Source organism: Convolutriloba macropyga, chromosome 12 (assembly GCF_964194025.1).
Source record: "Convolutriloba macropyga chromosome 12, txConMacr16.3, whole genome shotgun sequence".
Taxonomy (NCBI): Eukaryota; Metazoa; Xenacoelomorpha; order Acoela; family Convolutidae; genus Convolutriloba; species Convolutriloba macropyga.
In genome coordinates, this window is record NC_134479.1 from 7,419,315 (window position 1) to 7,433,521 (window position 14,207).

Consider the following 14,207-nt stretch of genomic DNA (forward strand, 5'->3'; position numbering starts at 1 on the left):
TTTCATTCTAATGCAAAATCTAATTCACTGAGGACACTGTGTTCCACGATAGTTAACGACGAGACAATATTGCCAATAAATAAAAGAAAGCGTATCTTGTAAATTGTTGCGCAAAACCCCTGGCATTGCTGATTGAATAATAAACATACAATGATACAAACTGCAAATTAGCATTCAAAGATAAGAGAGCTTTAGAGGTTATTACCTATGTCCACTTCAAACCTATCAAGTAAGTTATTTATATAAGCTTATCAAATTACTAATAACAATTTTGTCAGTCCTAAAGTAGTTCAATTTGAGATGAGTTATCATATTTTTTGAATATATATTTTTATACAAGTTTAGGGGTTGCAAAACATTTGGACATAGTTCATTCAACAAATACCAAATTCTTATAAACTGATATTTTCTGAAAAAAAAACGGCTGCGAATCAGCCCTTTTCTGTCGATTTGTATCGCAACATTACTCTAACAACATGTTGCTTATTAAGGTGGGTTTTTTCGAGCTTCAACTCTACAACGCATTGCAGTTTTCAAATATTTTGTTTTTTTTCAAGGAGTTATTGCTTATTGCATCTTCTTACATTTTGTCATTCATTACAGTTTTTTGCTAAGCTCATTTGTATTTTTTATTTGATATATGTGTTTATACTTAGTTGACTACTATATAATTTTAATTTTTTATAGGCAAAAATAAAATTATTTTGAAAGATTTAACCAATAGTTTAACAAAAATTTTAGGTCTGTCCAAGCACGCCAAGTTTGTTTCACCCGCCAATAAGCTACAATGAATTGCATATTTTTGAATATGAATGATTGTCTTTAAAATTTTGTAGATTTTGATAAATTCAATAGCCACTGAGTTTAGCCCTCATTGTTCAAACGAAACAATTTTAAAACGCAAAAATATCGCTCCAACAAAATTTTATTATTTGATGAGTTATCAGTTTTTGCCTCGGATCTTTGATGTAAACGCTCTTATGTAACGCTTGAGGCCAAACATAATGAGTGAAAAATTATGTGCATGGCATATGGAGTCAGATTTGATAAACAATACAATAAAAAACAAAAATGTGACTATTGAAATTAATCAATTAGTTGACAAACTGTGAGCTTTGTGTGTCCTATTTTTTTGATACATGCAGCCCCAGTTGGGAAATTTAGTATATATTTAAACGCCAAGTAGTCTTTAAAGGATTGTCCATAGGACGTCAAACAACGATATATCGGAAAAATTTGAGAAGAAATCATCCAGTGTGTCACAAAAAATATCACTTTTTCTAAGCTACTAACCAAACTTTTTCCTTTTCATAAAAAACGCTTATCTGCATTGCCTTGTTTTATAAATTTTTTTTGAAAGGTAGAACATAACTCCTTTTAAAACTCGAACAAATTGTTTTTGTTTTCTGATAATTTTGACTCAAAATCATGCAATGATTTTTTAGACATAGAAAATACGTTTTGAATTTTTTTTCTCTTTGTTGTATTTCATGCGTTGTGGTTTACAATAATTAATGTTCTAAAACCGAATTTTGTATTGTTGAGTCTTTGTGTCGGAAAGACGGTTGAATGTGAGCCAAATACTTAAGTATTGATGTTGTTTAAATTGTGCTAGGTTTTGTTTAGCTCGGAAACTTTGATTTATATTTCCATCATAACACTCATGCATTTTCAAATACAGTTCAGTAATTATTGTATCAGATGTCACCACTCTCCGTTGTCAAACCATCCATGTTAGTTTTATAAGAAAGGAAAACAGGATATTTTTGCTTCGGAAATAATGATAAACAGACATTCAACACAACATTTCAGATAACTTTGCTTGGATGTCAATTTGCTCTCTTTTTTCAATTTCTCCAAGAATAAAATTACATGTATATATATATATATATATATATATATATATATATATATATAAATGTATGTAGATATGCATATATTTAGATCGTCTACCACAAGTTCCACAACAAGCAGCACATCATCTCCTACTACATCATCAACCACCTCATCAACAACCAGCAGTACATCATCGCCTACCACATCATCAACAACCAGTAGTACATCATCGCCTACCACATCATCAACCACCTCGTCAACAACCAGCAGCACATCATCTCCCACAACTTCTTCAACAACATCATCAACGTCGAGCAGTACGTCCTCATCAACAACGTCATCAACAACCAGCAGTACATCGTCACCAACCACATCATCCACAACATCTTCTACAACCAGCAGTACATCATCACCTACCACTTCATCAACTTCATCATCAACAACCAGCAGCACATCATCACCTACAACTTCATCAACTACATCGTCAACAACTAGCAGCACAACGTCACCAACCACATCGTCAACGACGTCATCAACAACCAGCAGCACATCATCACCAACTACATCGTCAACCACATCATCAACAACCAGCAGCACATCATCACCAACCACATCGTCAACCACCTCATCAACAACCAGCAGCACATCATCACCGACCACATCGTCAACGACCTCATCAACAACCAGCAGCACATCATCACCAACCACATCGTCAACGACCTCATCAACAACCAGCAGCACATCATCTCCCACAACTTCTTCAACCACATCATCAACGTCGAGCAGTACGTCCTCATCAACAACGTCATCAACAACCAGCAGTACATCGTCGCCAACCACATCATCCACAACGTCCTCTACCACCAGCAGTACATCATCCCTTACCACTTCATCAACTTCATCATCAACAACTAGCAGCACATCTTCACACACAACTTCATCGACTACATCATCAACAACCAGCCGCACATCATCACCTACAACTTCATCAACTACATCTTCTACAACCAGCAGTACATCATCACCTACCACTTCATCAACTTCATCATCAACAACCAGCAGCACATCATCACCTACAACTTCATCAACAACTTCATCAACAACCAGCAGTACATCATCACCTACCACATCATCAACCACCTCATCCTCAACAAGCAGTACATCATCACCTACCACATCATCAACAACCTCATCAACAACCAGCAGCACATCGTCACCAACCACATCATCCACTACTTCATCAACAACCAGCAGCACGTCATCACCGACCACATCATCATCAACCTCGTCAACATCCAGCAGCACATCATCGCCTACAACTTCTTCCACTACATCATCGACAACAAGCAGTACGTCATCGCCCACCACTTCATCAACTACTTCGTCAACAACCAGCAGCACAACATCACCTACTACCTCTTCGACGACTAGTGTGACGGCTACGACAGGTGGAGTTCGTGCACCATCCAGTCGGTCAACAGGTGTAACAAGTGCTCTGTAAGTAGGACCGATCTTTGCCGTTCCTTTACAGCAAGTTCACAAATAATTGTAAATTAATAGGTATTGTTGCCTGTAACTTATCGTTAAACAGATCCTTTGTTAACAATGGAGACTGGACAAACACAACATCATTTTGTTTTTAATATAAATTCTTTCTTTTTAGTCTGTTTTTTCGTTTGTATTTGGCTTTTAATTATAAATCTCACAATCGGTTTAGTAGTGTACTCCAACATCAGTAAAATGAAAGCTCTTTCGACGAGGACAGCTCATGTAGAAATTGCTAAGGATTGGAAACACAAAAATAATTCTACAGCGTTTGTAAAAAAAAGGAATTGAAAAAGGCCTCCATTTAATTGTCCGTATTATGTACTCCTGAACTTTTTCATCTACTAAAAGTGTGCCAAAAAATATGCTCCAATGTAACTTTTTTTCTGGGAAAAACATAAATTCTGCTGCCAAGCGCCCACTGGACTTAAAAACCAAACCCAAAATTTACAATGTTACGCACAATAGCTGATAACGACGTTTCAGTCAGATATAAATGAAATGAACTTAATTTGTAAATAAATGCATCAACTGCCCTCGTATCAGTAGTTTCAGATTAAGAAGACAAATGACAAGCTATAACTTTTGGATTGACCATTTTTAAAAACTAATTTTTCTGTTATAAAATTCAAAATGGAAATTATTAATTTTTTCTGGTTAAATGAAGTTGCTGTCATTGATACTCACAAATAACCTAAACATACGGTTAGTGGTTTAATGTACAACAAAAAATTTTGAATTTGGTTTTGTTGGTGAAGTAAAAAATATCGCTGGATTTCTTTTTGCTGGAATATTGCTGAATTTTCAAAGAAATTCCTTGAGTTTTAATTCAGTGCTTATCGCCCAATAACATTTCGCTTTTTTAGATCTTCAGGAACCCGGGTTGCGTTTTTTTGGTTTTTACTACTCAAGACCCCGTCAGCGTTTTTATTCTTTTCAATTTACACAATCTACAGTGAGATTTCTTTATAACATTTTGATTTCTTGAGTGTCAATCTTATATTCTTTTCGTGAGTGCAAATTCATTGAATTAGGTCACTTTTCGGCCTTTTTCGTTTTTTTGTACTTTTGAGTAGACACTTAATTGTTCCTCATCTGCAATGGAAAAAAATAAATTATTTGTTCAAATTTTAAATTAAATGGTTTTAGCAAAATTTTGCTGTTTCATCTCTGTGTAATGTGTGTATTCTTGTGCTTTTGGTCACAAATCCCTTTGAGCATTGGGCTTTAAGCCCCAAGTTGTAAAGAACTTTCTAAATGATTTTTGTTAACAGATTTTTCATTTTTTTGATTTCTTTCGTTTCTTTTTCTTATGCATTTAGTGGTTTGTTTTCAGATAAGTGGAAAGCCATTGGATAACCTGCAAAAAATGTTTTTTGTTCTGGTGAAAACAATTACAGCTGAGTCGCAACATGTGCTTAGTTTTCTTAGAGCTCCAGGATTTTAAAATTTATTTTTTTCTTATTTTTCTTCTCTTTTTTTGAATCTTATAATCGAATGATTCTGTTTTTGGAGTGAGCAGTTCACAATGTTTCATTTTAAATTTCACCTCAATTTGATTTTCCTTTTTCAATTGCAGCGTCTCTGTGAGTTTCTCAGTAAAACAGGAGTAGAAAAACTAGTGAAAAACTAGTCTCTGTGAGTTTCTCAGTAAAACTAGTGAAAAACTATTAAAACTACTAAAACTAGGTATTTCTTCTACTGAAGTATAAAGACCAAACTTATTTACGATTCATATTTTCAAAAGTCATATTTTTATGAGGCGATTTTGAAAATGTAAATATTTAACCAAACGTTTTTGTTGTGGTTATAACTTTAAATGTACCTCTTTGAAGATTAAAAAAAAGAGCGGTTAAACTAAAAATTTAAACAGTTACTTTTGTTGGCATTCTGGTTTTTCTAACGCGTTTAAACCAACAACTCTAGGTCTGGAGACAGTTTTGGCCATTTTAGGAATACAATTTACTTCTGCAATCAGTTGTGAGCTATTTTCTGATCAACTTGATGTTTTGAATGCTTTTAAACAATATTCTATTCTGTCGAACTTTTAAAGTAAGTGTCGATTCAGTACTTGATTAATTGAATCAGTTCTTTTAAAAAAAAACAATAATTTTTCCCCTTTTTTGCGCTTTTCTGTATTAATAGTTGTTCAATATGTTGATTGTTGTTTGAGTAGTCAAACAGTTGGCTCATAAAGTATGACAAGATCTTTGGAGAATAATTTTTAAAAAGATGTTGTTAAATCGGTAAATCCAATACTTTGTTCACTTCTTCTCTTTTTCTGTGTCTTCTCTGTGTGTGAAGGTTTAAATTGTTCATTCTCTCAAACTCTTAATCATATTTTGAGTAAAAATTAACGGTTGACGCAGTCCGTGGAGTGTAATTGATTTGGTGTGGCCCCTGGGCAAGACTGGATGGCTGTATTGTAAGATCTTACAAGATTCTTGCAAAAAATGTTTATCTTGTAAGATCTTGTAAGACAAATGTTTATCTTGTGAGATCTTGTAAGACAAATGTTTTTTCTTGTAAGGTTATTTTAAGACGAATGGTTATCCTTGTAAGACAAATTTTTTTCTTGTAAGATTTTGTCATAAAATCTTGCAAGACGATGCATCCTCTTGTTGGATTCTGTCAGAATCTTGTAGGACCTTACAAGATAACCATTTGTTCGGGGTAACTTATTGTGTAAAATTTTCAAGTGAACGATGTAACTTTCAGCGTTTTATTTCTCGGTATGATGTTTCAAAACAGTCTAGTATAGATAAATGAATTGTTTATACGGACTAAGGTAGAGTCGAATGGGGCCAATTGAAATTTTCAATGCTGTGTCAATATTATACGCGTTTAAGATTTTTGTTTTCAAATTTGCATTAATCAATATTCAAAAACAATTTTTTGATCAGAGGTAATAAAATAGACAGAAAACAAATTATATGTCATCTAAAAAGAGCAGACTGAACACTTCAAAAATCATTGGTTTCTTGCTGGAATTCAATAATATAAGAAGGGGAGAATGAGCGCATAATCCTGATCGGTTGTTAAACAAATATTAAGAAGCATTTGAACTATTTAAATATATATCTCTATGATCCAGCATCGGTGGTCATTATAAACTTTTTGCATTCAAAGAACAAACCATAACAAACTATACTGTGCATCATTTACATTTGGGTTCGTCATTGACATCTTGCAAGAAAATCTTGCATGAATAACATGCGAAACCGACTCGTGAAGAATAAAAATCTCCAAATCATGCCAAAATTCTTCCGAATCACAAGAAATCGAAGATAAGACTTCAAACTGTTTCTTCTTTTTTGCCTATCTTAATCAATTGGCATAAAATCAATTCAATATTATCAGGTCCTTGGATCTCACAGCTTAAAGTTATACCAGGAAACATAAACAAAAGTTGATTTCCATAATATTTTTAAATATAGGGTAATTTTCAGAAAACTTTGACGGGCAAAATCCATAAGCGTGAGTTGGGGGAAAATGTATATTATTTTGATCTAATTGTTTTAAAATCTTTTTAGATAAAAAAGAATTCAAACCAGAAATATCTGAACTATATGTTTTGGAAAAAACTCTTTGAAAATTTCGCTTGACATCAAACTTGATAAAAAACATTGGACACTTTTTTTCTGAAATTTTTTTGAAGTTGGCTTTTAGTCATCATACAGCTTCATGCTTTTTTACGCACATAGTTTGAATGCATTATCTAAATATATAGGCAAAAATCGAGTTGAAAGATTTATTACAACAGAACAAGAGATCTGATTCCACAATAAAAGTTGAAATTACGCAAAAATTTGTTTTTGTTTAAATAGGTAAACTGAATTTCGAATCAAAATTGCATTTATTTGATACAGAACAAGGTTTCATGGAAATTTCTACTAATAAGAGAAGTTAACGCTATATTAGCAGATCAATCAAAACACTTGGTGAAAAAAGTTTCAGCAATGATGTAGAATTACTAGCTTTTTCCATTTAGCTGTTACTGTATATGCGAAAAAACTGTTGATATTGAGCACTATTTAGCCAGATAAAAGGAAAATTTAACAAAGTTTCGGTTTGCCAAAAAATCTAGGCCCAGGTATATACATAGTCCAACATATCCATTTCTTCCAAATTTAGATCCTCCACAACCAGCTCCACCACTAGCAGCACTTCTTCGCCAACAACATCATCAACAACCAGCAGCACCTCGTCACCTACCACCTCATCAACTACATCATCAACAACCAGCAGCACCTCGTCACCTACCACCTCATCAACTACATCATCAACAACCAGCAGCACGTCGTCACCTACCACCTCATCAACTACATCATCAACAACCAGCAGCACTTCATCACCTACCACCTCATCAACTACATCATCAACAACCAGCAGCACCTCGTCACCTACCACCTCATCAACTACATCATCAACAACCAGCAGCACGTCGTCACCTACCACCTCATCAACTACATCATCAACAACCAGCAGCACCTCATCACCTACAACTTCATCAACAACATCATCAACAACCAGCAGCACCTCGTCACCTACCACTTCATCGACAACATCATCAACAACCAGCAGCACCTCATCACCTACAACTTCATCAACAACATCATCAACAACCAGCAGCACCTCATCACCTACAACTTCATCAACAACATCATCAACAACCAGCAGCAGCTCATCACCTACCACTTCATCAACATCATCTGCAACGTTCACTGGAACAGGGACTGGAACTGGGACATCAACTTCCTATTTCTGTCCATTCTTCCCACCAAGGGCGGGTACGAGGCTATTGAACAAATCATTTTTTCTTCTGAGAAATCGATTATTCCAAATGAAGAAATTGTTAATATATTTAAAGTCACCCGAATCCAAATCAAGGTTAACACTATTACAGGCTTGGTCTTTAAAATATTTCTGTCATCCCTTTTGTAATTTATCTTTCAAGGAACATAAATTTTATGGGTGTCATAGGGTTGCGTAAGAAAATAAACTATCTCTTGTTTTTGCACCCATTTGGTTTTTTTGACCTGGTAGAAGATTCAGATGACTTTTATTTATTCGATCAAGCAAGTCAAGCTGCACTACAAATCAATTAGATTTTCCGTTGTATACAATCCATTTCTCAGTGGGGAGGGGGGTTCGGTCTTCGTCCTTCGGTCGAGGAGGAGGGTCGAGGGGGGTCGTATTTCGTTCTCATAGGAATTGTTTTTATTCTGCAATTTTGCTACTTGGAAATGAAAATCAAATTTCATGATTTTAGAATGTGACAATCTGCCGACACAAAACTACTCGTGTCTGGACGATCGCCCGGAAAACGACACTGGACTTGATAGCGACGAAGTCGAATGGAAGGTAAGTTTTATTTTTCAATATTTTATCTACAGATACCTTTTCTTTTAGGTTTTGAGGAAAAAATCAGGTAAAGTTAGTCCTTGTTAAGGTGAGCTAAGGAAAGGCAAATCTATCTTAACATTTGAGGTGAATTAGGATGTTTTTTTAAGGTTCAATTACCTTAACTTTATTTAGTGTGTATCACTTACTGTTAGGGGGATATAATAACGCGAAATCAATCTTTCTTGCTTTTGTTGCAGTTTTCCGTCTGTGAAATATTGATACATTTTATTGTGTTTGAGAAACAGATTTTGTTGTATACCAATATAGCTGGAACTATTGATACACGTTCGTTTTTTGGGCTTTTAAGTTATCGTTTTGATTTTTCTCTATAAATCCCGTTTCTTTGGGAGTCAAGTTTTGATATTCTGAGTTTTACGTTCATTAAGACTTATGAAGTCGTATCAAATAAACAAAAAGAAACATAATGTCGTGATGCAAAAATGCTCATTTTAGCTAAAAGGATGCCGGTTTATCAATTGTGTAAACGTTCTATGTTTTATTAGAGACCCCAGTGAAGCGTAGCTAGATAAATCTTGATGAAACATTCATGATCCTGGCATCTCTTGCAAAATTTGAAGCATCTTGGCTGGAACTTGAAATTCCCACATTCATGGTAAATCCTAACAAAATCCTAGTAAGATCTTATCAACATAAATCATTAAAATTTCTTGAAAACTCTTGACACAATCATGACAAATCGTGATCACGCTCTTATCATCTCCGAATGCTAATTGATGTATCTCGTCTCGAAAAAGAAAACAAAATCTTCTGTCAACTCAAAGTACAATGTAAAAGTAAAGCGGATCAGTCGCAGTCTCAATATCATTGGTGTCAAAATTTTTCTTTCAAGATTTAGAAGATATGATATTCATCCGTTTTTTGCTGTTATTTTGAATCGCCCACAGTTCTACTAATTGCTCTGTGAATACTGCATTTTGGCGAAACTCCACAAAAACTGAATTGAAGAAGAGATAAAAGATTTTAAAAAAATTTATGCTAAAGGAACTCAATTTTTTTGTGTCTTGTGTACTGTACTTGCTACAAAAGAGTTGTTTCTCAAAAAATGATTCTTCGAAATTTTATTTTAGTAGTGCTTGAATGCGATGTTAATTAATTTGTGACACTTTCTTAAGGTTTTCTATGGAACTTTATTCAGGGCCTTCCAGATGGATGTCCTGTATAAGGTGTTTACCATGTACATACCGAGCTTGCTTTCATAAAAAAGGGTTAATTGTTGAATAATAAACTAAAGGGAGCTGAGTTGTCCCAAAATTCTTGATAATTCGTTGTAAATCATATAAATTCGTGCTTAATCTTGTTCAAAGGTGCTATATAATTTTTACAACTTAGGAAGTCTTGCTATGTCAGTGTTTAATCTTTCTTGGTTTTCTTGCAAGGATCTTGTTTCTTGGTACCTTTGCAAAGATCTTGCAAGTTCAAACAAATATTGACAACATTTTCATAGCATGGTCTTGGCAAGATTTATCATGTTTTGTTTGTTCCTTATCAAGTTGTTTTAGATTTTGGTTTTCTGGGAATGTCAGTTTACTGAGAATTAATCACGTTTTGGAAAAATTCTGTTCTAGTTTTGCCTGCTCCGTGGCCTACTACTAACTCAGAAAACAGAATCGGCATTTAATAAGAATAATATAGGAAAAGAAAACATAATTAATTAATTAATTTTTTAATTTATTAATTAATAAAACATTAATTTATTAATTAAATTTCAATTGTTTTATGAAACCTGTAAAATAAATAATTGTATGTCAAATTGCTGAATTCAATATTTGATACAATTATCAGTGCCAAAAATTGTAATTGCAATTTTAAAAGTTTTTTTCTATTTGGAATTAAAGTAATAGAAAAAAATTGCTGGAAAAACAGATCCAGTTCAAAGAGTTAACAAATAATAGTTGTTGATCAGCCTTTAAATGTTCTTTAAGATCCGGGAACGCAGCAGTTTCTTCACTCCCATCAATTTTAAAACCAAAATTTTGTTCTTGTGTCTTCCCTTAGAGACCAATAATGTAACAATGTTACAATTTATGTTGTAATTATTAATGAAAAATTGAACTTCACTCACACTTTGTCAAGTTTTTTGCAAACAATTCATGGTTACAATAGATTGGTTACAATAGTTTAATTACGATAGATTGGTTATAATAGATTGGTTACTACAGATTAGTTGCAATAGATTTGTTACAATAGTCGCTCATAATCTAAATAATAGCAGTTGCCAAACTAACAGTGAGACATTTTATAAAACTTGATCTGTTCTCCTTTTATGAGCAATACAGAAAAAAATCAAATGCAATTTTTTCATGAAAAAAATATCTGTTACTTTTTTACAAGGGTTATTTCATAGCCGTGATGCAATTTTTTCCCATATTCATTAATAGATTAAATTGTTTTTGAAGATATGCATCAATTTATGGATATAATCCTTTTGAGCTCAAATTGGAAAGGATTATATCCATAAATTGATGCAGATCTTCAAAAACTATTTAATCGAAATTTATTAATATGGGAAAAATTGCATCACTGCTCTGAGATAGCTGGCGTTCAGCTGGAAAAAGAACGGAAGTCGAAGTTGTTAATTTAAAAAAGGATTGAAGTACATTAGCCGACAAATTGCGTCAGTATGTAAAGCTTTAGAGTAGCAGGCTAAATGGACAATTTTTGATTCGAATGATCTTATCCCACCTAAAATCAAAACAACATTAGGGTCTTAAACTGTTAACCAAAATTTTGTAGAATGTTTTGCCAGTGGACGGTTGTTTAATGTAAAATGTCCACTAGCCCGTTCCATACTGGATTCTTTTAATGAAAAATTAGGAAAAAATTTGTTTAATTATTAAAAAAGCAAACTAAAACATTTGAGTAAAGTTGAATTGACGAAAAAATATTTGAATTGATAATTGAGCACTTCAATGACGAATGTCGCCAAAAAAGTAGGAAATTTTGACCATTAATGGACAAAATTTCTTACTATTTTAATAACAATCAACCAATTCTTTGATTGTTATAGAAAAATAGTGCAAAACTACTCTTTATATAGCAGCATTATTAAAAAAGCTAGAGTATTTGACAAAGATTGCCGCGACCCGGGATCGAACCAGGGACCTTTAGATCTTCAGTCTAACGCTCTCCCAACTGAGCTATCACGGCTGATTTGATGGGCAAGGCAAGGTAGCCGTACCGAAACTGCTCCCTGACCCACAGAGAGATTCAAGATTATACTATGCATAATTTACAAGTTTATGACCTCAATTTTCCATTTTCAAGATCGCTCATGTATATAACTGCGTGCGTGTGCTTTTGCAGTTAAAATTTGTCTCTAATATTTTTTTATTGTAAACTCTTTTCAGGTGCAATTTGGCGGCCGAAGTTACAACTCGACTTCGGACGAAACTGTCTTCACATACACAGTGAGCACTGACCTGTACAAACCCAATTCGAATGGAAACGAACCCGGAGAAACACTGGCATATATGATCATGGGTATCGAAGAGTGTTCAGGCCCTGTTTTCTTCTCTTATAAAACTGTCTCTCGCATTGGCATTGTCACTACTGGAAGCGGATCCGTTGACAATTCATCAGTGGACCAACGAACTTGTGTCCAGGGTTAGTTTCAAGTTCTCCTCCGCAACCTGGGTGGAGAAATTGTGAGCAAACTTTTTTAAAAAAGAGGCTGCACGCGCTGATTTTTCAAAAAAAGTCCGCTCAAAAATCTTACATAAAAACGCTGAAAAATACTGTAATTATGTAAAAAATGTGCAAAAACTGTTACCCAATTTTACTCAGTTTTTGCACAGTTTCCCGGGTTGAGGTGTCAATGTTGGGTGGACTTTCGCAGTCGGAATAAAGGCGTTTTTAATTAAGTAAAAAAACGATTTCGCAAAAATGAGAGAATAACAAAATGATATTTTACAGTAGAATTTAGAGATTAGATTTAGTTGCCTTTGTCAGATTAAAACTTTGAAGTTGAAACTATCGAACAAGTTTTCTTACTAATTGAAAAGCTTTTAATTTGAAATCGATTTTTTAACAGTCAACGCTAAAAATCGCTAAACAATATGTAAGAATTGCGACGAATGCAGTGAATGACTGTCGGGATTGCGGTCTTTACTTTAGAGTTTGTTGAAAGCTCCGCTGGCAATCGATCAAACCTCGAACCCGGATTAGAGCATTTCAGAGTATCATTATGTAAGGTTTTTGAACTGAAGTTTTTGAAGTCTTCAGCGCATTCAGCTTACTTTTTATAACAAGGTGCGCGAAAACTGCCCATACCTCGACCCAGTGCATTTCATGAGTACCAATTTATTTTCATGAAAAAAAAATATTTAAAATAATTTATTGGGGGCAATAATGCGAATTGTTTAAATCGTTCCAATATTTCTCCAACACGAGTTTTTTGCAACAAGAATATGTGTTTTTTTGCTAGATTCGTACTGTCAATTTTATGACACTACGGTCTATAAGGAAAAAGCCCTAAAAGAGTTTTCTCAAATTAATATTCGAAATCAAAAACTCAAGACTAATACGCAGGAATTAGGGCACAAATGTTTGGCACCACTTAGATGCACACTATTGATCTTTAACTAGTAAATGTTCATATAAATTAAAGTTCCATAAGTGAGTTCAGAAGTCATTTTTTTGAGTGAGGTAAGTCACGCAATTGACCTAAAAGCAGAACAAAGGACGTTACACATACACTATTTAACTGCAAAGCAGTAGTAGTAACTGAAATTGAAATGAAATTGAAATGAAATTGAAAAAGTCAATTCCAAGAAGTAAGGTTGCAAAAGTCATCGATGGAGACGACGAATTAAAAAACATAGCCGGACAAGTCCTGAAATACAATTCAAAGAATTGAATGAAAAACATAGAAGTACTCTACCTGACCAGCAGATCAATTGAACAACGCCAGCCAAAACACAAACAAAATCATCTCAAAAAATTGAGAAACTAAAACGATCAAATAAACTTAACAAAAATATACTCATTACTAAAACTCTTGAAGCTTTTACCCCAGAAGCAAAATTTCATCTCTTTAAATATACCTATTTCAAAAGTATGTTCAAGACTAAATTTGGTTTTTGAAATCGGTCCAGTATTATATCTGCATGACCTGGAAAAATTCATTGGCCCTTGAAGATCGATTAACTCAAAATTGACCGAAAAATTTAAAAAATGAAATCAATTGCAAACTTTAATTAAATTTTACTGAAAATTATGATATTAATATCTTCAGAATCATTTCTGTGTCTCTAGAGGCTATCCTTTAACCCAATTCCAAGCATTAAAGAATTCATTAGCTCAAAGATCGATAGGCAATAATTTTTAGAAAAAATGTCAAATTTCGTTGTTTTGATAGCGAGTCAGTATTGCCAACTTTATTGAGCAATTGTTTTCAATTT

At 33.8% G+C, this 14,207-nt stretch overlaps 1 protein-coding gene and 1 non-coding gene across 2 annotated transcripts; one reads left to right on the forward strand and one right to left on the reverse strand.

Moving 5' to 3' along the window:
- Window positions 1-3,833: 3,833 nt before the first annotated feature.
- LOC142350964 (uncharacterized) lies at window positions 3,834-12,204 on the forward strand. The gene is made up of 4 exons (XM_075402990.1): window positions 3,834-3,866; window positions 7,543-8,171; window positions 8,654-8,745; window positions 12,156-12,204. Exons 1-3 carry the CDS (start codon window positions 3,834-3,836, stop codon window positions 8,658-8,660), a joined length of 669 nt encoding a protein of 222 aa, XP_075259105.1. The 3' UTR covers window positions 8,661-8,745; window positions 12,156-12,204.
- On the reverse strand, window positions 11,883-11,955 carry Trnaf-gaa (transfer RNA phenylalanine (anticodon GAA)). The gene has a single exon. It is a non-coding gene; the product is annotated as a tRNA-Phe (tRNA).
- Window positions 12,205-14,207: the final 2,003 nt, after the last annotated feature.